Below are 24,833 nucleotides of genomic sequence, written 5' to 3' on the forward strand. Positions count from 1 at the left end.
AAAGTGTCATGATATCTAAGTAATTTTTAAATGGCTTAGAAAAAACATTCGTGTGTGTGCATGGGAAGAAATAAGGCAAATGTGGCAAAATGTTAATAGGGGGCAAATCTTAATAAAAGTCTTTGTGGATATTCACTGTATGATTTTTACCACTTTTCTAGAAGATTGAAATTTGCAAAATAAAAAACTGCAGAAAGGTACTTTTTTTAAAAAAAAAAAAAAAAAAAAAAGGTAAATAGGGAGTAAATTAAACAAATCTAGCATTCTTTACCTTTAGCTAACAAAGTTTTCCTGAGGAAAAATAACTACTTGCATGACTTACCTATGGAATTCCATAATACCTTACACTATAACAAAGACACAAACTTTTTATTCTTTTTTTTCTTTCTTTTTTTTTTTTTTAAATAGCTCCATGCCCAGCCAAGCATGGAGCCCAACATGGGGCCTGAACTCATGACCCTGAGATCAAGACCTGAGGAAAATCAAGAGTTGGATGCTTAACTGACTGAGCCACCCAGGCACCCCCTTGCATTTTTTAGTATCATTAAAAAAAAATCATAAGTTAATTCTCCAAATCCACAACCTTTCTTATAGCATTATAATTACCATTTCACTAATAATGGTGAGCCCCTATTTCTACAACTCACAGGGCAAATCTCTTCCTTGAAGCTACCCTAGATCCCAACCTTCTGCTCTATGAAAGTCAGAGACTCTAGTACCCAGCACTCATTTAAATTTTGCTCATACTCTTCCCAAAATTCATTTGTTTTTAGGGAGTTCATGGCCTACAATAATCTCTTAGATGGCTGTGATCTTGGCAAATAACTTAATGTACTCTGCCTCCCCCTCCTAACACTATAATACAGGTTAGGTCAAGTTACTGTGAGTAGCCTCGGCCTGCTTGAAAGATACCCAGGAGAAGGTGTCAGCCCCGTGGTCCTATTGTGTCCTATTGTCCTATTATGTCTGGAAAAACCACCTCTTGCATTTCTGAATCCCTGCAAAGCTATCTGTTAAGAATAATTAGGAGGCAGTTTCCCTGGACCAAACTGTGTACCCAAAACAACAGCTTCAATTCAACAAAATAAGGGTAGTTCCTTCTAGAAGAGAGACATGTCTTCAGACTTTCAGGGGGAATCTAAACTTATTTTTTTCCATTAAGGTAGGAAAAGAGAGCCTTGGCCAAACCTATTAACAAAGTTACAGAAAGAAAAGACAGAAGATTCCTTAATGAAATTAAATTTGATACTCACCTAATGAGGACCTGGGTATACTGGTATCCCCTTTGGCAGTCAATGAAATGCTATCATCTTTGGAGGGTATATGCACTGAACCCTAAAAATTGGAAGAGTCAAGGAATTTACAAAGGCACGGAACCACGATCACAATGACAAGGATTTGGAATATTCTCACAATTTGGTATTAAAATGACCAAACTTATGCCTCTAACACAAAAAGGCAGTTAGCATGAACATTTACATAAGCATGTAATTCTTACTTTATCAGTCTGTTCTCCAAGATGGGGGAGGCTGGAGGTAACTTCAGTGGGCTGGTTAGAAATGAGGGTTTGGGACACCATGAAGTCCTTCCCTCCTAGATACTGGCGCAGAGCCTGTAATTCTGAATTTCTTTCCATCAGGGCTCGTACCATCTTCTCTGCAGCGGCCTAGTAAGGAAATCACACACACCATTAGAAAGATACTCTAGAGAACAAAATTTGTGTTCTGAAGTTATTCGTTAAAAGACAATTGTTTATGAAAAGCCAGTGCACCCCCCTATAATAGTTCCCTTGCTTTCAGTTTATAGGGAAAAAACAGCAGATGAGTAGAAAGAAAGTCTCTCAGAGGAAGAACATTGGAAAAACTGAATATAACATACCTATTATGGATCAAACAATCTGAAATTGGCTCTGCCAGAACTCTATCAGGCTAAGTTACTAGATTCTGGTTTGATGTCCTTTACTCTGGGAAACATGTGCCTGTGGCCTGGATGTTCTTTACCCACCCATTTGTTTGGTTTGCTCCCTTTACATCATTGCCTACTGATACCTTATCGGATTGGCCTCCTCTGTATATCCTGTCTACAACAGCCACCTTTCTCTACTCCCAGTTCTCCCCGTCCTGCTAAGTTTTTACAATACACTTATCATTATCTGATATATGTTCATTGTCTATCAACCGGATATAAGTTTCCTAAGGGCAGGTTCTATGATGTTTTCTGCTAAATCACAAGAGCCCAGAACAGTATCTGGCACATAGTAGGGACTCAATGCACATTTATTGAATGAATCAATTACACAGAAACATTTTTATCAGACCATACAATCAGGAGAATCTGAACCTCAAAACCATCAAACCCACTTTATTTAATTTCAAATTCCACTTTTCTAAGATAGATGATGGCAGAGTAAGGAAAAATTTTAGAACATTATTTGTGACCATTACCACATTGAAAGTCTGCATTTAATAAAAAAAAAATCTGGAAACAATAAACTAAGACTAAAATTACTGGGGGTAAAAGATGATGAATCAGGACTATACTAGCTGTACCAGCATCCACTGTTTCTGGGGACAATTACTACTGCTTTAATGAGATGCTGAGCTCTTGTCACAATTTCTAAGGGAAATAAAAAAAATAACCTTACATTTTTAGTAAGTAAAATTTGGGCTCTTCAGGGATTTGGACATAACCGAGGTAACAGTACATTATTAATTTGCCTAAATAAAAATCTGTAGAAGCTATTATGGGAAAAAACATAATAGAGAACATATAAGACCTCTTATGTATATGAAATACCTGTGTACCAGTACTGTAAGATTAATATATCACATGTTACTATAAATTATTTATTCTCATCATGGCCTTTGAAAAGAACACCATCTTTTTTCCTCTTAAGATAATTCATATTTTTTTTAAAGATTTTATTTTTGTTATTTATTTGACAGACAGAGGTCACAAGTAGGCAGAGAAGCAGGCAGAGAGAGAGAAGGAAGCAGGCTCCCTGCTGAGCAGAGAGCCCAATGCAGGGCTTGATCCCAGGACCCTGGGATCATGACCTGAGCCGAAGACAGAGGCTTTAACCCACTGAGCCACCCAGGCGCCCCAAGATAATTCATATTTTATAAGAATTTTTAAAAATGGGAAGCCTTCGGGGGGCTCAGTCAGTTGAGCATCTGCCTTCAGCTCTGGTCATGATCCCAGGGTCCTGGCATCGAGCCCCACACTGGGCGCTCCGCTCAGCAGGGAGCCTGCCTCTCCCTCTGCCTACTTCTCCCTGTCTGCTGCTCCCTCTGCTTGTGCTCTCTCTCCCCCTCTCTCTGACAAATAAATAAATAAAATCTTAAAAAAAAATAGAGAATTAAGAAAAATATGTCAAGTATAAGTTCTCCCACAGCTTGGCTAGAAATAGAAAATATCACTCAAGTCTTGAGAATGTAGAATCAAAATACTCCAGAACCTTGTATTGTCTTCTGTCAAAATTATCAGAATATTAAGGAAAGGAAATGTATAATGAAGTCAATGGGTACATGTACTATTTAGGCACCCTTCTCAATGCAAAGTGCTCTACCAATATTGCATGCTCTGATAACAGATGTAAAACTGTAATCTAGGAAACAGACTGTTCCTAACAGAGCAGACTGTAAAATGCCACATACGTACACACTACAATGTTCAAACACTCCCTATTCACAGACTAGAAACACACTGACACTCTTCTGGTCTGCACATTAGTCCTTACCTGGCTCTCCTGCTCCCTGGTGCTCATAGACTGAAGCAGGCCTTGAATCTCAATTTCATGTTCCACTGCTTGTTTGTTTCGATCACTCAGCAGTTCCTGCAGCATCCTTTCCTTTCGTTGTAGGCGCTGGCACAGCTCCTCTGCTATCTCACTCTGCCCTGGTCCAAGTTTACAGAGCAATGTGGCACTAAGATCCTAATATAGAAGGGACAGTGTAAGTTCTGGAGGAAAGAATGTCCTCTACTACATATCAAGGGGTTTATAAGAATCTGCTATAGGAGAAAGAGCTATGAGATTCCGGGGAGCAAATATCATGTTTTATTCTCCTTTGTTTCCCCAGATCTTGCACAGGCCTGGTACACAGAAGGCTGTAAATACATGCTCAATGAATGAACACTCACAATACAGAAAAACACTCACAATGTCAACTTACATATTGTTTTCTGAAGTAGGCCCTTTCCCTATTTGCTCAGGATACATAACAGATGAAGATAAATGGACATGCAGTCCATGTATTTTTTTTCCCCAGTATAACTTTTATAAGGCAACAGAAAATGATAAGCTGAAAAACAATAATGAGCACTATATTTCTTAGCATGGTGATGAGGTTCCTACTTCTATACTGAGAGGCTGTAGATGGCAGTTAAAACTGTGGAACCACACTGCCTGGGAGGCTTACTGGCTTTGTCACTTTCTAACTTGCCCAGGCACAGCAAGATGGTATTTAAGACTTGGGTCACTGGCACCCCCAGACCTAAAGAGTCCCAATCCAGGACTGAGATTATGTAATCACTAAACCAACTGCCTTTAATTAACTAAAGTCTTGCCTCCACTTCTTTGTTCCTATCATGCAGAGATGTCTGTAACTGCTGAATGATACTTTCTTGTTCCTTCTGCCAATGGCTAAATTTGGTTTCCCTTTCTTCTTTCAGCCATTGCAGGTTTTGACAGGTGGCAGATAACTGCTCTACTTCCAGGCCTTTGGCCCTCAGGAGACTCTCCATACTCTATAGTAACAAAGAAAACAAAAATAAGTCAAAGGACCACCCCAAACTCAGCAGGATAAATAAGATACTTGATCCGCCTTCAAATTATCTTCTAAAGTATCCATTTTTTGCAAAAAGAGAAAACTTTATATCTGATCTAACAATGCCATACTAATCTTCGGTTTTAGAAACTCTCATCTAATTTATTTAGAGAAATAAATATAATGTATATGAAAAATGAAGTTTTTTTGAGGAGGCAGGCTATGCTACAGAGGAAGTGAAGAACTTCTTTAAGAAGTGGCAGATGGTTAAATATATAAGCTTTATATATAAGCTTCTATAATCAAGTGTTCTGACTGTGGCTATACAAGGATATGCATACAATATTAATGAGAAAACAACAGTAAAACAGCTGTATGGGCAATGCTTACATAAAAGTATTCAGATATTGATAAGGATTAGAAATCAGAAAGTGTGCCTGGAAATCCATAATCACTGCTTCCCCCTATGAACTCCACAACATAAGTACGAACACTTCTCACTTCCTAATCTACAATGATGAATAACTATTTTTGTTGTTTTCGTATTTTCTTTCTTATAAAGCAAATACCTTGGTTTTCAGAAAATGAGGGAAAGGGTTGATGCTTCAGGCTTAGCATCCAACCACAGCTGACTGTGCTCTTACCTGCATGGTAGCTTCATTAGAGGAGAGAATACCACGCAGTCTCTCTAAGTCATGATCTCGCTCTCGCATAGCAAGATGAAGTTGACGCAGTTCTTTTTCTTTCTCTTCCAGAGTGGAGAACTTCTCATCTATAGCCCGCTGCAAGGAAAGTAAGGATCTTAGAGCTCCTTAGGATTCACTATTGTGATCACACTTACTCAATAAAAGTATAAAGGAAGGGAAGACCAACTCCAAAAAGCAGCAAATTAAGGAGACACATATTTCTGAGTACCTATGTGAAGAGAATAATCCATAGCGCCGTAAACAAAATTAAGGTGCATACCTCTAGAGCAACATCTCGATCTTGTATTCGCTGTCGAAGTTTCTCAAGCAACATTTCATCTGCTTCAAAGGTTTTGTCTGACTTATGTCGATACTGCAGGAGCTCCCGAAATTCCTAATGAGACCAAAACATACTTCTCTTTATTCATTTATCCAATATTCAGTGAATTCCTACACTTTGCCAAACAATTTGTTATTCAGGATAAAAAACAAAATGTGATCACTCAAGGAAAACACTGGTTAGCAGAGATAACAAATATACAAATCGTTAACTACTGTATACATGTGTACACATGTGTGTGTATAAATATATGTACACATTATGTATATGGAGTGTATATGTCTATACAGCTAGCTCCTGGGAATACAGGCTGCACTGTCTAAATCTGCCTGAAGGTGTCACTAAAGATCTCACAAAAGAGGTTATATTTGCTCTGTGAGCCTTAAGAACTGGGAGCTTCCCAAGTGAAGAGCTGGTGGGGTATTTCTAATCAGAGGAAAAAAATGTATACACAATACACATACACTATGAAAAAACTGCATGCTCAGCAGAACGTACTGGATTCAATGGGACTGAAGCTTAGAGCAGGAGACCAATTACAGTCTTCTTCAGTATTCCATATTTTCCCTCATTCATTTATTATGTAAGTAACTGGAAACTTCTATACAGATGTCCTCATCTACTAGACTGAGAACAATGGTCACACCTCTGTCTTCCCAGCACTAGCATATTATCTGATTCACAGAGGTGTTCAATAACTACTTCCTGAATATTGCTTAGGTCTTTTAGGTCCATATTTATTATCTCGTACACTTGCTGGTTAGCATTGTGGTTCGTGAATCGTACTTTCTATTTATTTTGAATCCTCCTGGTTCCCACCTCTCAATGCTCTACATTTAACAGGTACTCAACACAGGTGAACTAATCTGAGATCACGTGAATGGAACTTTCAGAGTTCTATGACCCCCGTTTCAGTTAAAATCATTATGTAGACTCACCTGAAGCAGCTGCTCTTTGTGACTCAGACTGTGGTTTAAGTGTTGAATGTGTTGCTCATGGGTTCTAATCTCATTGTATTTTTCAGTCTCCAGGGTACGAAGCTGTTGGCTCTTACTCTGCAATTCTCCTTGGAGCTGCTGCAAGGCTTTTCGTAATTCCTGAATTAAACAGATGCCCTTTTTCAAACTATCTAAAATTTTCACATGGTTAATAGGGAGGCCTTAAAACTTTTAAGGCATACAGAATAAAATAAATATAAAATAGCAGAAAAGTTCCATTCTTAGAATTACTCTAGAAATATTATACACGAATCAAATAGGACATGGGAAATTAAGGGAACTGTGAATGATAGGAAGATGTAAACTTCATATTATATAGTTCAATACTTACTCTCTAGTTTAAAAATGATAGCTCTATATAACTACTAAGCAGAACCCTGTTCCACTGTAACCTTGGATAAGCTCAAGAATAGAGTATTTCTATCATCCACTTACATCTTAAAAAAAAAACAAACTGATAGCATATGCTCCAACCTAACAAGATAAAGGAACCAATTAAGAATGTTTTATATTTTTTTTAAAGATGCAGCTAATTGTGCATACCATTCCTCTGACCTTGTTGTTCCCCACTATTCTGTCTTGCTAAATTTTACCACTCTTCAAGAATAACCCCAGATAGCTCCTCCTTCATGAAGCTTTCCCTCTTCCTCAGCACTTCCTATATATTCCTGTAGGGCCAAAATACAGCTCCTTTACCTCATTTCAGTATTTACACAAAAATTCTGTTTATGTGACTGTCTCATAATAAATACAGGTAACTTCACAGGAAAGAGCTTGTGATATTGACTCTTGTTATTTCCAGAACACACCCCAGTGTCTGGCACTTGGGATGAGGGCAATATACGTAGAACTGAATTCTTCGATTAAGCCAGTGACTCAACAAAGGATTCAACACAAACCGTCCTGATAAGAAGTTATTATCAGGGCAAAGTCAGCATCTCGGACCACAAAATGACTGCCAATTTACCTGGTTATGTTTCCAAGATGCCTCTTTCTGCTGTTCTCTTTCATGGGCGGCGGCCTCTATAAATTGCACACATCGTTTGGCATCAGCCAGTTGGCGTTCTTTTTGACGCAATGCCCTCTGGAGTTTCTGTATTTCCAGCTGGCTATAGAATAAAGCACTCTGAAGATCCAGCAGAGCCACCTGTTGCTGGGCTGGGGAAGTACCCTCTGAGTTCTGAAAAAAGAGGAAAAATCATCCTCACAAGGAGGGCAAGCACCGAGCTACTGAGAAGACCAATCAAATCAAAACCGTGACCGAACACGGCACGGCACTTTCTCAACTGCAGTCTTGCCTCCCATCCTATATGACCCTCACGTACATGAAGTTGTCCAAGCTGGCTTTGGTGCAGCATTTCTCGAAGCTTTGCCATCGTGTCGTTTTGACCTTCAATCACCTGGTACAACTCCTCGGTCTGAAGATGAGACAGGGAGTACCAGCCATATTAGTAAACTAAAAATAAATTCCATGATCTCACCTGTACATATTTTAGAAATACCAATTTAGATTACACTACGGTTTTTCTAGGCTCACATCTGTTAGTCTGATGATCTGTTTCTAAAAAACACAGATTACCTACTTTGATGGAACAAAAAATTTCCTCACAGATCCCTGACTGCCCAATATTTACCTCATTTTCCCTGCTTTTCAGAGTTTCCTTGAGGCTTTGAATTGTACCATCCTGCTTCTGAGATGACTCCTGAGCAGACTTGAGTTCACAGCTCATTTCATTCAGTTTCTCTTGAAGAATCTGATTTCAGCAAAGAAAAAGTTTGTTAAGTCAACTTCTTTTAATTTCAAATGCAACCAGAAAGTCTTTCCTCAAGTCTAGGCTTCCCCACATGTAGTAACCATTAAACCTTAAATCATCCATTAAGGCAAAGTAAAGGGAAAATGAAATACTTCCTTCAATATTCAATTGCTTCAATTCTCATGTACTGCGCTTTCTCTATAATGGGCAGCTATACACTTGTCCACACGAGTCACTGTGGATTCTTTCTCTCTCTCTCTCTTTTTTTTTTTTTTTTTTGGAGAGAGAGTGGGGCAGGGGGGTGGTAGGGGCAGGGAGAGAATCTTAAGCAGGCTACTACCCAGAACAGAGCCCATCACGGGGCTCGATCTCATGACCTAGAGATCATGACCTCAGCTGAAATCAAGAGTTGGACACTTAACCCTTAACTCTTTGTTAAAAGGATCCCTCATCATAGGTCCTTTAAACAAAGCCCAAGGAGCTCTGCTATCTAGGACAGGATGGAACACTACAAGGGTACAACACACCAGAAGCTCAGCATTCAAATTGCAGGCTCTGATAAAATTTTCTACTAAGCAAATGCCTCCTTGGGCTCTAAGGGGTAAGAAGTTAAGCTAAAATCAAAAGCATAAACCTCCTGTCTTGGTGCCTTATACAGGTAAAGACCACATTCAAGTTTTAATTACAGATCTAAAAGGCACCAGAAATTCTGACCTGTGCAGAGCAGGCTAAAATCTTGATGAGAGCTAAAGGAAAGAACTACACTTTTAGGGACATTTGAGTGGCTCAGATGTTAAGCATCTGCCTTCAGCTCAGGTCATGATCCCAGAATCCTGGGATCCAAGTCTCTCATCAGGCTCCCTGTTCAGCAGGGAGCCTGCTTCTCCCTCTCCGGCTCCCCTGTGCATGTGTTCCTTCTCTTGCTATCTCTGTCACAAATAAATAAAATCTTAAAAAAAAAAAAAAAGAACTACAATTTTAATTGAAAGTATTCCTCAGAGCAATGGGAATACACAGTACCCACCTCCCAAATCCCTCTCAGAGAGGTTAACAGCCTCAGCTAGAGCCAGTCACATCCTCAGGAGGACCTGTCATCTCCAAGAGCCTGGACTGATCATACCTTGTTGGTGGCCTCTGTTTGCTGGATTTTTTCCTGGAGTTCTGCCAAGTGGGAATCAGATACAGACTGCTGAGTTATAATGGTCTCATCTGAATTCAGCTTTTGTTGTTTGAGTAACTCTTCAGTCACGGGCTAGGAAGAAGCAGCAAGACAAGTAAGTTGAGTTAAATGTAGCCAACAACATATTTTATCTTCAAATGTCTCTAGCATCTTTTGGCAGAGACTTAGAAAACCAAAGTTTTTGCATGGCTTATCAGTACGAATTCGTAAAGACAGTCCTAAGCAAATAATTCAGAGTTTAAAGAGAAAAGAGGATTGAAAAAAGAAAATGCTTTAGATAACCAAATACACACTTTATGCTATTTCTAATCAGGGAATTCAATAATTAAATCTCTACGATCCCTAAGAGCTAGAAAAAGTATAGTTCAACTATGCCTGTTCACATTATTAGAAAATGGGCAGATTTTGAACATGGACTATGCATAATAATGTTTTATCAATACTATATTTCCTAAATTTGGTAATTATATTGTAGTTCTATAAGAGATATTCTTGTTTTTAGGAAATATATGCTTATTTAGTATAAAGACTCATTAATATCTGCAGATGGTCTAGGAGTAAAGAAAATAATGTGTCTATATAGACAGTGAGAGTGGAACAGCAAATGTAGCAAAATATTTGTAACTGGTGAATCTGGATAAATGTTAGCATATGTGAATGTGGGAGTTCTTTGTATTTCTCTCATGACCTCTCTACAAATTAAAACTGATTTTGAAATAAAAAGTAAAAATAAATTAAAAACAAATTTCAAAATCCATGATGGTCTGGGAAAGAGGTATGTTTCACAGGAATATCAATTCATCAAAAAGATTCAGGAGAAAAAAACACGTATTGTTTATATAATATAACAATGAATCAGGCTTAGATAAACCTAATGAACTGAACCTAATATTCATTGTAAGTGTACTAAAATAAAACTAGAGGAATTCACTGTGACATGAAAATCCATCTTCTTTCTCCTTGACCCTTCCTACTCACCCCTGACACCTACTCCAGTTAGGAAAATTTTAAATCCATTAGGAAGAAGAAAAGGGCAACTACTGTTCATTTTCCCTTTCCTTCACACTTCCAAACCCTTAACACCACCTTCTCGACAGTGGGGTTAGAGCTTACCTTAAATCCCTTCCTTCCAGCAACTAACTGAAAGTACAGATTTCAGGGGAAAAAAAAAAAAAAAGTTTTTTACTCTTCCAATGCTATTTATCAATTTTTTAAAACATCTTAAGTATCATAATATTCAAAGCACTGTGGAGCTGGGAGTGAGGAACAATATAATAAAGGAATAAGGAAATACATAAAATACCAGATAGTGACACACCCTATGTTGTAAAACTGAGAAGCATTATAGCGTAGTAAAGTTACTCTAAGTTGGTTGACCAGTTAGTTACTTTAAACTGGTTAAATGGAGACCTGCAGGAAAGAAAGCCAATCCTGCAGAACAATCTAGGTAGAAGGAACAGCTAATGAAAAGGCTGAGCCCGGGACAGAAAGGTCTATGTGGTTAGAATAGCACTTTCCCATAGAAATACAATGTGAGCCATGTATGTAATTTAAAATTTTGTAGTAACTTCATTGACTAAAGTAAAAAATAAATAGATGAACTCAATTTCAATAAAATATTCTATCTGAGCCAATGTATCATATCCAAAGAATACAATAAGACAGGTAGTCAATATAAAAATTACCAACAAAGTATTTTACTTTCTTTCATACTCAATCTCTGAAACTCATGTCCTTTATACACAGCATATCTCAATTCAAACTAGCCACATCTCAAGGGCTCAATAGCCCTGTGCGGCTGGTGGCTACCTTGCTGGCTAGCTCAGGGCTAAGGCAGACTAAGCACAGGGGAGAGGAAGCCAGGGGCTAGGCCAAACAGAGCTTCTACAGTGGGGTTAATGAAGCTGGAATTCATTCTCACTGAAATTCGAAAAGGAATGCAGTTGTATTTATATTTTTAAAAGGTCCTATAGCTGTGGTGATTGGACTGGGGAAAGCCAGTAGGAACAGGGAGACCACACAGGCGACTGCTTCAGTAGCATAAGTGAAAGAGAATAGTGGCTGGGATGATACTGGTAGGAATGGAGTGGGAGAGAAATAGATCTATTTGGATATTTGTTGCTGTGGGTGTTACAGGGAATCTTGCCCTGAAGCACTGTGAATTATGTCACACCGTGGGAGCGGTAACTTTATGAACAGATATTCAAAACAACTGTAACTGATAAATAATTTTATCCTTCATTTAATGATAAAACACTCTACAAAACTCTGTTTCTCAGTTCCTCAATGTAAAACACCTTCCCAGTGATGTCTATTATAAATATTTTTCAAATTTATTTTATTATTATTTTTTTTTAATTTAAACCATAACAAGCAGAATTCAAGAAAATAGCTGCAGGTTTAAAATGGCAGGGAATAAATATTCACTTTATTTTTTAAAAGATTTTATTTCTGTATGTATTTGAGAGAGAGAGGGCACAGAGGTAGAGTGGGAGGGAGAAGGAGACACCCCACCAAGCACAGAGCCCAATGCAGGGTTCAATTCCAGGACTCCAAGACCATGACCTGAGCTGAAGGCAGACACCCAACCTACTGAGCCACCCAGGCTCCCCTATTCACTTTAAATCAAAGAATCTCAGAGCTGTGAAGGAAACTTTATAAACTAACCATCTGGAATAATCCCGTCATACTTTGGAAGAAACCGAGACTTAGAGAGAATAAGGAAGTTCCCAAACAGGAAATCAGGAAAAGGGTCCTGTTAAACCAGATGCACTAAAGCTGGGAATGTGTAGTATTCAATCTTTCAATCTCCATATAAACCCATTGCCTACCATAATGCCTGGAATATTGTAGGGACCAAAAGTTTCTGTTTAATAAGAGAACAAGAACAAAAACCAATAAAAACGGGCCTGTCTCCTAATGTCCAGTCTATAGTGCTCTAATCCTTCAGTGGCTCTTTAGAAATAAGACCAGATAGATTTTAACAGCAACTTTAAACCCAAAAATTGCCACAGAATAGTATGTGATGAATCTGATTTAATCTGAACCCATCTTGACATTAATAATCACAGGAAACCTCTGATTCGGTAAATGTGATGTACTGACCTAAAGGCTGGAAGATGTTTGCTCTGTCTTTATTTATAACACTTAATTATTGAACATCTCAGAAAAATGTCCTTTCAGATAGCAGTCTGCCAAAAGACCACTTAACAAAGTTCCCTGAGTTAATAGCTCAGAGTGAATTCTTGAGAAGTATCAAGTACATAAACCAATCATCTCTAAGACAATTTTATAAAACCTGAAATCAGTAATACGCAATTTGGCCGAATCAGTGCTAATTTCCAGACTACAGGTTAATAAAATCATGTTACAATACTAATGTAATTTTAAATTAGACTCTCTTTGACTCTTTTAGGACAAAAAGCTTTCCAGCATCAGAAAGGAGAATTGCTTCCAGGCCTGATACTGCGTAAGATGAGACCTTTAGGCTAAAAAGGCAGTTATTTAGATCTTCTGTATTAACAGCATTTTCCTTGGCACTTCTTAGTCCTCACAAGAGCAAGTCTTAGATCAGGAACTGCTGTGGTTTTCTATCCTATTGTTTTAAAAATGGGAAATACAAAAGAGTTATCAACTAGCATAAAATTAAAGGCCTAATCTTTGAGCGGCACCTAATGCCTACACCTTCCAAAGGGCCTATCTAGATTAAGTAGCTAAACTATGAGAGGAATAAATTTCCCATAGCTACACAGGGCCAGACCCTAGTGCTGCAAGGCTCAGAGCAAAAATCTGCTCTGTGAATTTAGATGGAATAGAAAATTGCACATGAGCCAGAGCTGAATTGATGTTTACTAATCGACCACACCCCTGCTATCACTTTTCTAGTTCAGGGCCACACAATAAAGAAGTAAATTACCAGCTAGAATAAGGCTTCAATAGCTTTCTTTAGATATTTAAACTACCTTGGGTTTTCAAGCATAAATTCTGCAGAAGGCAAATAAGTCAATTTGCATAATTCCAGAAAATCAGTAAGCAGGAATACTGCATTGTTGTTGTTTTTCTTTAATATAAGAAGAGAAAGAAATGCAGCAATCAGAAGGAACTCTGATGATGATATTTAATAGTGTATAGAATGGGTACGGGGAGGATTAGACAAAGGAATCAAAATGACCTTCCAGAATAATCTTCCTCTTTAGGATGGGAGCTTTTCTTTGTTTTTGTAGCAGAACTTAAAGAAAGAAAAAATTTTTTCTTTCATGGTTTTATTCTTTCTATAAACTAAAAACAGAAATACCAAAATTAATTTACATTTATTTCTACTCTTTTCACATTTGTTCAGAGAAATAGACAAAAACCAGTCTGCCTTTGTCCCAGTTGGCTGGGGTTCAGACATACAGCACAACAGGCGTTAAGGAGCTTAAAAGTCAACCAGACATAAAACAACAGATCAGGGGCCCCCAATACAAATTTTATTTCCAAACACTCTGAGTCTAATTTAATTTATTTATCCCCCACATCCTTAATTATTGAAGAAAATGGCATAGCAATTAAATGCCATTATTCATATTCTCAATGCTCTGTTTTCATTACTCTACAAACAGTAAAAAGAATGTAAGCCAAGTGACAGCAGAAAGATCACACACTAAAGTTGTAAAGGTCTATTTTTTCCAGTGTCCAAATGTAATGAAGCAAAGGGACTTGACCTAAAGGCAGAGTTATTATAGTTTAAATGTGCTCATTAGGATGGCAATTTTCTTCACTGATTCCCTAAAGAATCTCCTTGGAATCCTTAGGTTGCAGAAAGAAGGTTCTTTATTTAAAATAAGTATTATTTAATTCAATATATATCAGGAAATGTGATTTCATATACAGAATAAAAAAGTTTTGGCTAAGAATGGTTAAGAATCTTTGGCTCTTTCTGAGTCATTTAAATCATGAGCTTTCCTTACCTCTAAATTGAAACCCTGCGTGAGACGGTATTTAAAATCCTTCCCAGTCCTCAAACTTGTTGAATCCAGGCACCAAATGACAGTATTTTTAATTAAGTGTGGAGAAAAACAAAAACAAAAACAAACTCTTGTTTTGACTGTAATTTCCTAATTTTCTTTACCTTTTTACAATATTGTCCATTTTGGGGTGGGGGGGCGCTTATCTGCCATCTACACTGTCCAGACTATCTATAGATCCTAATATGAAAACACCATGTTTAATTTGTGACATCTATGTCTGGTTGCAGAAATACCATAAGACTCAAATTCAACTGTGATGCTCCACTGAAAGAAAAGGAAGCAAAAGAAAAGACCTATGGAGCATTAGGCCTTCTAAACATTCTATTCAAATGAAAACACATTTTAAACTTTTTGTTATTTCTCCTTTTTCTTAACACTTCAAATGTGTTTCTGACAACTTTATGTAAATTTAAAACTATTTCTCCAACCTTTCTGCTAAATTCTAATAATCTGTATCAAGTAGAAGATGCCAGATGTTTCACAAAGTTAATTGAACTCAGCACTCACTGTTGCTGCAGAAACAAAATAGCATCTGTCAGGTTCCTGTATGTAGCTGAATTTAAAAGGTTGGTATGAAATCAACTGGGCAGAAATGAATAGCTCAAATTAAGATTAACTGCCATCTTCTAGTCACTAAGAAATTCAAGAGTATAATGGATGAAACTCCTATCACCCAATAACAGAGACAACCTTTCTTAATATCAAACATCCTCTTAACAGAGCTCTGTAGGCAAACTGGCTGTGAACAGTTTTTGTCTTAGTGTTTAAAATGATGACACTTGAATTCCCAGTTTCTTTTATGAACAAGTCATCATTAGTCCTCAAATGACTTACTACAATATTGCTCAGATAGTACAATACTTTGATAACTAGGTTTTCCCCAAACCTCTGCCCTATGCCCTAATCATTTGGAGACACACCTTTGGGATGAAAACACATGATGCTCTAGGGAGAACTAACTAGAGAACTACCTCACAGAATGTGAGAAAACATCTGCAAATCTAAAAATGAAAACAAAGCAAAAAAAAGGAGGTGGGGGACAAAAGAGGAGGTAAGAGGAAAGAGTTCTAGTGCCAGATACAAGATTAAATGTTTTCTAATAGGGTAAAAGTCAATTAAAAATCTCTTATTGCCTAAAAAATTATGTTGTTTTGGTCATTAGCAGGAAGGCCAATAGATAATGTTACAAGAAGGGCTGTGAAAAGTCAGTTATTTCAGTGTGAATCACATTTACTAAAATGAGACACAAGCAGAGGTGCAGGAAAAATGGGCTCAACGATATTAGTTTTCTCAGGTATAGAATTTTAACTTTGACCTACACAGAAATCATGTGAAGCCTGCAGCCAGCTAACTATAATCAGAAAGACACTATGTAGCCATTTTGTATACCTGGACCCGAAGTGGCAAATAATCTTCACAGAGATCATCCCACAGCTCCTGGAGGTCTGAAAGCTCCAAGGGATAACTCACAGGTGACTTGTATAGGGGTTTCAAAGACCGGTTAAGGAAACCGGAACTAACTCCATCTGTCATATGGCCAGGCCTGCTTCCAGGTGGGCTGGATTTCACTGGAATAGGAAGCCTGCTCCCTCGGGGACTCTGGATAGGCTTATAATCAAGACCTTTAATCACATTAAGAGCTAGCTCCAGCTTGTGGTTACACATAGACTGTGGAGTCTGCTCATCTGAACAACAGTCACACTTTGCAAGTTCCTTCGCACTTCTCTCCGTTTCCTCATCCTTTTGTTGTGGAGGACTAGCCTGGACACTTGCATCCAAAGATTCCACAGAGGATCCCGGTGTCCCTTCCTCCATGCTTTCTCCATCTGGGGGTACCTTTGTACTTGGTAAATCCGGTGGCCCGACCTCAGACAATGCCGGTTCTTCGGTGCAAATGCTGGTGGACCACCTAGAAGAAGGACCACACGAGATACTTCTGGCCACCTTTCGAGGCACCTTACAAATGGCTTCATAGTCAGAATCAGCAACCCGCAAGGCTGCACAACCACGGCATCTCCTGGGTCGGTTTCCAGGACCTTCCGAAGCATGGCAGCTGTGTAGCTCCTGAATCTGATCCTCATTTTCTACCCAACACTCAAACCCTGAATAGGCGAAGTCTTCCTGGAGCAGTGCAGAGTATCGTACATCGGGTAAGCCGGAAATGTCAACCGTCCCATTCCCCGCCTTGGTTTCCGTGCCAGAGTCATCGTTATTCTTACGATACATGCTAGCAATGCAGAACTTGAGGCGGTCCTTCTCCAGCAGCAGCTTTTGCAAACGCTCGATAGAAAGAGCTTCGATCCGGGCAATAACGGTATCGAACCTATAGATCCGATCAAGCATGAAAGCACACTTGCTGCAAGCAAATTCGGCTTTGCCATCGCGGGCGACATCCTTGCCCAGGACGTGCGAAAGCAGAACCTGGAGGTTGAGCTTGGATGCCGTGTGGAAGATCCAGCGCCGCTGGTTTCCACACAGCTCCCGGGCACAGATCCTGCAAATCTCCTTCATCTTCTCCCCTAGCGATTGCCGAGCTTCCCTGAGGCGGCTGCTGCTTGGTGTTCAGTCACTGGCTCTTGGCTGCGCTCCGTCTCCCGCCTCGGAGGCCTCCGGCCAGCATGGCAGAGTCCGGTGGGTCCCCACTCTGCCGGGGCTCACCTCCGCCACCCGCGAGCTGGTTCTGGGTACCAGAGTGGGCAGCCCCGCCCCTCGGGAAGGGGGCGGGAATAGAAACGCCTTAGGGGGACGCTGAGTGACAGCAGCGCAGGCCACGCTCGCAACCTGCCATGTCCTCTCCAGCTGTCTCTCCCACTAGCCGCCGCGTCCCCCAACGTCCTCCCTTTTAGCAGGCTGAGTTCGCGGTACACTATCAGCAGCCCGCGGCTGACGCAAAGACTCGGAGATCGAGGATCAGATTTCAAGATGGCGCCAGCGGCTCGGCGCCTGCGGCCAGCGGCGGGTTCCTCTGGGAGCTGTAGTCCAGTGGGCCGCTCCCCGCTTTGCGCATGCGCGGCGGCGAGTGCCCGCCCGCTCGCCCTAAAACGAGTAGCCGCTCCTGGCAGTGGACTCGAGACCCGGCCCCCTGTGGGTACCGGCGGACAGCAGGACGAGCGCTGGCCACTGCCAGACTGCTTTCATCTGCTAAGATTTCACCCGACGAACGCACCAGTTCCCTCGTGGTTCCTCCCGCCCGCCCTAACGGGATGACCCAAGGATCTGCGTGGGGAGGAGAAAGTTGAATCCCCTCCCCGTCTCTCCACGGTAGTGCCACGTACTCTGGATGGAGCAACTTGGCAGCGCCACTAGGTACCGCTGCGCGCCGCCTCCCTCCCGCCTGCAGCCCCACCTCTTCTCCCTACCCAGGCGGGTGCCGGGACTAAAAGGCCCGGGGGCTGTAGCTGCGGGCGGGTAAGCAGGGTTAATAAATCAGAGGTGGTGGTACCGCGGGTTTTAGAAGGGTGCTTCAAACCTCTCCCTCGACAACTGGGATTATCTAGAGGACAAGTTTTTCTCTTCCTTGCAGTGTTGGGGTGGGCGTGCGTTCAGCAATTTCTAGACGATTAATCAAGAGAGGACACAAACCAGTCACCTGAGAAAGAGTATGGCAAATACCACGAGGTTGCCGCTAGTTAACCAATATTTTTAAAATAAGAGAAAATGGGCTTTTTCAAGAATGTAAACACCTGAGAGTAGATTACCATCACCAAATTCTCTTTCAGGTTCAGGTGGACTGCAGTCCCTATTTTGGGGGTGGGAGAGTACACAAACTTTAGAACAAAAGACCTAGCTTCTTTGAGCAAGAGTAGAGAGTCGGGGGTACTGATGTCTGCAGAACTAGGCCTGGACATTTCAGTGACTTCAGTTAGTACCCTGTCATATTCAACAATATACAGTTGTCACCCCGCCGCTAGGTATGGAACTTGGAATGCACACAAACTGGGGGGAAGCAGGAGCTCTGAGTAGGAGGAATCCAGGTGCCAACTTCGATTTATAATAAAGAATTCCCTTCTTGGCTTGAGTGGCATGCAGAGACGGGACTGGAAGAAAAAGAGCCCCAGCAATACCTGGAGTCTCCCAGAGCAGGACATTTCCTGGTTACAAAAATGTTAAATTTTACTGGCTTGTCCTTGGGAGAGGTTAAGGCCAGTAACAGTCTTAAGTATCTGAACCTCACCTCTAGGACAGAGCCCATACTCCTCTAAGCAGGAAGACATTAAAATGCCTTCAGTAAGAATTCAGAATAAACCAAAAAATTCCTAGGGAAAATTAAGTGATTTAGAAGTGTTTTAACAGTGTTTGGCTCACTGAATAATAGCTTATACTGTTATTTCAATATTATAATAGGAATATTTTAAGATAATATTAAAACATTTTTTTTAAAGATTTTATTTATTTGACACAGAGAGATCACAAGCAGGCAGAGAGAGAAACAGGCTCCCCGCCAAGCAGAGAGCCCGACGCGGGATTCTATCACAGGACCCCGAGATCACGACCTGAGTGGAAGGTAGAGGCTTAACCCACTGAGCCACCCAGGCGCCCCAGATAATATTAAAACTTTATGGAGCTCTACACACTTAAGACTGTATTGTTCTCTTATTTAATCACCAAAACAAAATCTTGGTAGCTCCAATGTGAGAGAAGAACAGTCCTTTGATCTTTGGGTTTGGGAGGCTACAGAACTTTGCATATGTTATTTCACCTAAATATGCATGTTCTTGCAGTGAAACCAAGAATGTAAAATAGACTTCCAAGTAAGACTCATTACAGCTCCATTTTTGCCTGCCTCTAGGTATATGAACTTCAAAGTCAAAAGAAAGTAAACAATCATCTTTGAAATCTGTAGTGATCTATAGGGAGGCAAGGAGTTTCTGGACTCACCTACCAACAGACTGCCTGTCAGGACTATACCCTGCTGTACCCCGTCTGAAGTATAGTATAAAGTTTAGTATAAAGAGCTAAAAGAACTCAAAGTTCCAGAAAAGTGAAAATTAAGACATTAATCAAGTCCTCATCCTCAACTATCAATGCAAGCCACATTTTCTTGCTGGGGAAAAGGCTAATGAAACAAAGTGCTTTTCAGGAGCAAATTAAATAATACTTTGTAGTATTCTCTATTCCTTATTAAGATTTTGCATCTAATTAATAGTCTCTAAACTTTAATGACAGTATATAGGTAGCTTGGTGTAGAAGTGCAAATCAGTAAAAATGGAGAAAAGGTAATTTATCATTGAAGAATAGGTTTGCTAGATATAAGTAAAGATCAATATACAGAGAGAACTACACGTATCTGGGCTTCCAAGAACTGATAGGAATAAATCACTCAACAATCAAAGAAAATCTGAAGATAGCACTCTATTCACTCCTAGGAAATATATTTAAAAAACATTATTTTGAAGTGGATAGTAAACTATTATAGTACTAGAACTGGTCCTAATACGATTATTTGGTATTATAGAATTTCATTCCAACTAACTGTCATCCCAACTAAAAGACCACTGGTGTATAGACAACAAAACTGGAACATAAAAATTAAAAAATAAAACTTTAACGTTTAAAGTTTAGAGACTATTAATTAGATGCAAAATCTTAATAAGGAATAGAGAATACTACAAAGTATTATTTAATTTGCTCCTGAAAAGCACTTTGTTTTAACGCCTGAATGGCTCAGTTGGTTAAGTATCTGACCGGCTCAGGTCATGATCTCAGGTCATGATTGAGCCATACTTGGTTCCCTGCTCAGTGGGGAGCCTGCTTCCCCTCTCTCTCTCCCTCTGCCCCCTCCCCTGCTCTTACACACACTTTCTCTCCCTGAAATAAATAAATAAAACTTTTGGAAAAAAAAAAACAAAAAACCACCTTAGAAAAATCAGGTGATAATGAATTCAGAACTTCATGGTCCTTATCAATATCACCTTGGTCAAGATTTTGTATTTAGGGTGCCTGGGTGGCTCAGTGGGTTAAGCCTCTGCCTTCGGCTCAGGCCATGATCCCAGGGTTCTGGGATCGAGTCCCGCATCGGGCTCTCTGCTCAGCGGGGAGCCTGCTTCCTCCTCTCTTTCTCTCTCTGCCTGCTTGTGATCTCTCTCTGTCAAATAAATAAATAAATTCTTTAAAAAAAAAAAAAAAAGATTTTGTATTTAGTTAATACTGGCTACCTATGGGGAGGGGAGTAAAATTGGGGATTGAATAGAAACATTTACCTTTTTTTATATACTATGTGTCATCTGAATTTTTGGAAATAAATGTGTATTCATGTATCTTAATTTATTTTTAAAAATTAGAAAATATTCAATAATTAAAACTAAGACTTGTGTGGCGCCTGGGTGGCTCAGTGGGTTAAGGCCTCTGCCTCCGGCTCAGGTCATGATCTCAGGGTCCTGGGATCAAGCCCCGCATCGGGCTCTCTGCTTGGCAGAGAACCTGCTTACTTTCCTCTCTCTCTGCCTGCCTCTCTGCCTACTTGTGATCTCTATCAAATAAATAAATAAACTCTTAAAAAAAAAAAAACCGCAAAACTAAGACTTGTGCCTATTTAACACACTAATCAAAGTGGTAACATTTGAACCTAAAATGGAATATATATGATAACTACATGTGCTATATATGTGGACAACTTATATAAACAGATTCAGATGGGGATATACAAATTAGTAAATAGTGATTATGTCTGGGGAGTGGAATTATGAATACTTATTTTCTTCTTCATTTATGTTCTATAATTTTCTATACTAAGCATGAATTGCTTTTGTGATAAGATAAAAATTGTTGCTAAGAAATAGGTAAAATAAACACATTTTGATATATCTGTACAATACTAATTGGCAATAAAAAAAAACAAAAAAAAAACAAAACAAAACTGACACCCACAACATGAATGAATCCCAAAAGCATGTTAAGTGAAACAAGCTGTACACAAGTCAGTACATTCTGTGTGATTCCTTCTAATTTATGTTTAACAACAAGAAAAATTGAATCCATGGTGACAGAAGTACAGAAAATGGTTATGAGAGATGAGATAGTATAAGAATTGATTGCAGAGGAACACAAAGGAATTTTCTGGGGTGATGAAAACGTTCTATGTATTGTTTTGAGTGATGGGTATATGGATGTGTACAGTTCTCAAAGTTCATTGAACTGAATGCTTAGATCTGTAGATTTTGTGTTAGAATAGTTCAATAAAGAGTAACAAAGAGGAAATAAATATAAACTATGTATTACCCCAAAACTTTTAATCTGAGAGGTTTTTTGGGGGGGGGTAGGAAGTAACCCCCACTTTATTGTAAGAATAGCTTTGAAAATTGGAAAGATAAAATATGACCTAGAAAAAATTCTGTAAAATTCCCGACTGCAAATTCAAAACTTTTTATTTCCTAACCATAGGAGCTTTGAAAAACATTTTTTTTTTATTTTATTTATTTATTTGACAGATCACAAGTAGGCAGAGAGGCTGAGACAGAGAGAGGAAGCAGGCTCCCCACCGAGCAGAGAGCCCGATGCATTGCTGGGCTCTATCCCAGGACGCTGAGATCATGACCTGAGCCTAAGGCAAAGGCTTTAACCCACTGAGCCACCCAGGTGCCCCTGAAAAACATTTTATATGCATATGCACACCACACATACATGATTGAAGCAAGGCATGCTGATAAAGTAAGACTTGGGGCTTCTGAGATGATTTAGAATAGGATAATTACTTCTAAGACTTACCAGAGTTACATATTAAAGGAAAATTGGGACTAAGAACAGATTTCATATTATGATAAGCTGTTATGAATTAAATTGTTAATTTTATATATCAGCAGTTTGCCCTCAAAATGTATTGATAAACCCATTCACAGCACTTATTAGCTATATGTGCTAGTTAAATCATTTATATCTGGCCCTTAATTTTCTCATCTACAAAGTAAACATGTTGAATTTAAACAGTAGTTTTCAACCTTTGCCAGGCATCAGAATCCCCGGGAGGGCTTGATAAAACAGATTGCTGGGACCTACCTCCTGGAGTTTCTGATTCAGGTCTTCTGGGGTGGAGCCCAAGAATTTGCATTCCTAACAAATTCCTAGATCGTGCTGATGCTGCTGTCTGGGCAATCACACTTCGAAAACCATTGAATTAGAGCTGTCCTAAACTATATTCTGAAAAATCTCAGTCAAAAGATTAAAGATTAAAAGTACTGCAGATAAATAGAAAAACCCTTCGGTGAAGAACTACTTACAGATTGTTGAATTTAGAGAACTATATTCTCATTTGAATCAAAATTCCTAAGTAGTGTTATGTTAAAGACATTTTGCACTATCTCTATTTTGACCTCTAGATTTTGGGGCCTGGGAAGTATCTCTTAGAACCAAAGCCACTTTTGTAACCACTATCTTGTAGTGCTCCTAAGACCTAATTCCCGGCTGGCAAGGCGTTTCCAAGAGAGTTAGAGATGGAAAATCCCCACGTCCCAAACAGTTGTGTTAGGTTTCACTGCCCTAGTTATGACATTGGAAATAGCTGTTCTAATTACTAAAAACTATGCCAAAAAAGAAAAAAAAAGAGTGATTTTGGCAGAGAAGCTAAAACAGATGAGGAAATGCAAGAATATCAAAGTAAAGCCAGTTAGGCTTCATGGAAACACAAGCATGTGCATGACTCCCCTGTGATGGCTGGAAATTTTTAAGAAGCCAGAAGCAATCATGCTTTGCATTAATTAATAACACAGCATTTTGAAAGACTTGTTTAAAACCAGGGGATTACAAGTCCAGCTGCAGATTGCCATGTGATGACCACATCAGCAGAATCCATCTTAAAATAGTAAAGAGTCTTTCAAGTAAAGTTATTAAATACCAGTAGCTGCTTAAGTGAATTTTATACTTTTTTTTTTAAAGATTTATTTATTTCAGAGAGAGAGAGTGGGGTGAGGAGCAGAGAGAAAGGGAGACAAACAGACTCCCCCGCTGAATGGGAATCCATGACCCAATCCACCCCAGGACCCAAGATCATGACCTGAGCGGAAAGCCAGACTCCAAAGCTCAACTGACTGAGCCACCCAGGCACCCCAAGTGAATTTTAAAGCACACGTTAAGTCAGTCAACCAAGGAGCAAGAATTTGCACGAATTCAGTGTGTCATTTCTCTGTCTTTAGTGAACTTTTAGTTTAGTTGAAGGGAGAAAATATGCATGCTAAAATTAGTACAGTTGATTGGTAAGTGAAATGGTACTGATGAAGTCAGTATGAGTGCAGAAAAAATTGAGAAATAGTTGAAAGGGCAAGAGTGACTCTTGAGATGGGTCTTAGGATGATGGAAACAAAGAAAGGGACTCCATTAAAAGAAAAGGGCATCATCAATTGTCTTAGAAGTGGGTTAGATACAGTGCTAGCCTGTAGGTAAAGGCAGATGTTGGGGATTTTGAGGAGCATCTAAATGGCCTGGTTCATCCTACTTTATAAAACTTATCCTCTATAATTGCTCATTCAGAGAATACGTACGGAGAGCCAACTGTAAACCAGATGCTATGCTGTGGTGCTATGGAAGTTTTGGCAACTAGAATTTAATGTTCAGAAAAGACAAAAGATTTTGTACTTAATGTTATGAACTTGAACAAAGAATGGCATGGTGAAAACTTCACCTTGGAAAGATTAGCCAGAGAACAGGATGAACTGGAATTTCAGGGAAAGATTTTGGAATGGTTATAAGAAGACCTGCTAAAAAGCCATTGTAGTTATTCATCTGTGGGGTAATAAAAAAAAAAGTCTGTGGGAATGCAAGTTGGTGCAGCCGCTCTAGAAAACAATATGGAGATTCCTCAATAAGCTGAAAATAGAGCTACCCTGTGACCCAGCAATTGCACTATTGGGTATTTACCCCAAAGATACAAATGTAATGATCTGAAGAGGCAACTGCACCCCAATGTTCATAGCAGCAATGTCCACAATAGCCAAACTATGGAAAGAGTCCAGATGTCCATCAATAGATGAATGGGTAAAGAAGATGTGATATATATATACATATATATATAATATACATATATATATATACACACACATATACACACAATGGAATATTATGCAGCTATCAAAAAATGAACGCTTGCCATTTGCAATGATGTGGATGGAACT

At 39.4% G+C, this 24,833-nt stretch overlaps 1 protein-coding gene across 25 annotated transcripts in view; it reads right to left on the minus strand.

Annotated features, from left to right (window-relative positions):
• Positions 1-24,833, minus strand: part of PDE4DIP (phosphodiesterase 4D interacting protein) — a 217,967-nt gene that overhangs the window by 68,968 nt on the left and 124,166 nt on the right. For 11 of the 25 annotated variants that reach the window (XM_032361283.1, XM_032361304.1, XM_032361302.1 and 8 more), the window contains 11 exons: positions 9,665-9,796; positions 8,425-8,544; positions 8,116-8,208; positions 7,758-7,970; positions 6,731-6,889; positions 5,733-5,846; positions 5,411-5,548; positions 4,567-4,746; positions 3,740-3,934; positions 1,499-1,666; positions 1,254-1,335 (listed from right to left, as the gene is read on the minus strand). In XM_032361283.1, the coding sequence (XP_032217174.1) occupies positions 1,254-1,335; positions 1,499-1,666; positions 3,740-3,934; positions 4,567-4,746; positions 5,411-5,548; positions 5,733-5,846; positions 6,731-6,889; positions 7,758-7,970; positions 8,116-8,208; positions 8,425-8,544; positions 9,665-9,796 (1,594 nt within the window). Of the gene's footprint in view, positions 1-1,253; positions 1,336-1,498; positions 1,667-3,739; positions 3,935-4,566; positions 4,747-5,410; positions 5,549-5,732; positions 5,847-6,730; positions 6,890-7,757; positions 7,971-8,115; positions 8,209-8,424; positions 8,545-9,664; positions 9,797-16,122; positions 17,664-24,833 lie in introns of those variants that run through there. The other 14 variants (XM_032361286.1, XM_032361280.1, XM_032361281.1 and 11 more) reach the window with 3 other exon arrangements.

Source organism: Mustela erminea, chromosome 10, assembly GCF_009829155.1.
Source record: "Mustela erminea isolate mMusErm1 chromosome 10, mMusErm1.Pri, whole genome shotgun sequence".
Lineage (NCBI taxonomy): Eukaryota > Metazoa > Chordata > Mammalia > Carnivora > Mustelidae > Mustela > Mustela erminea.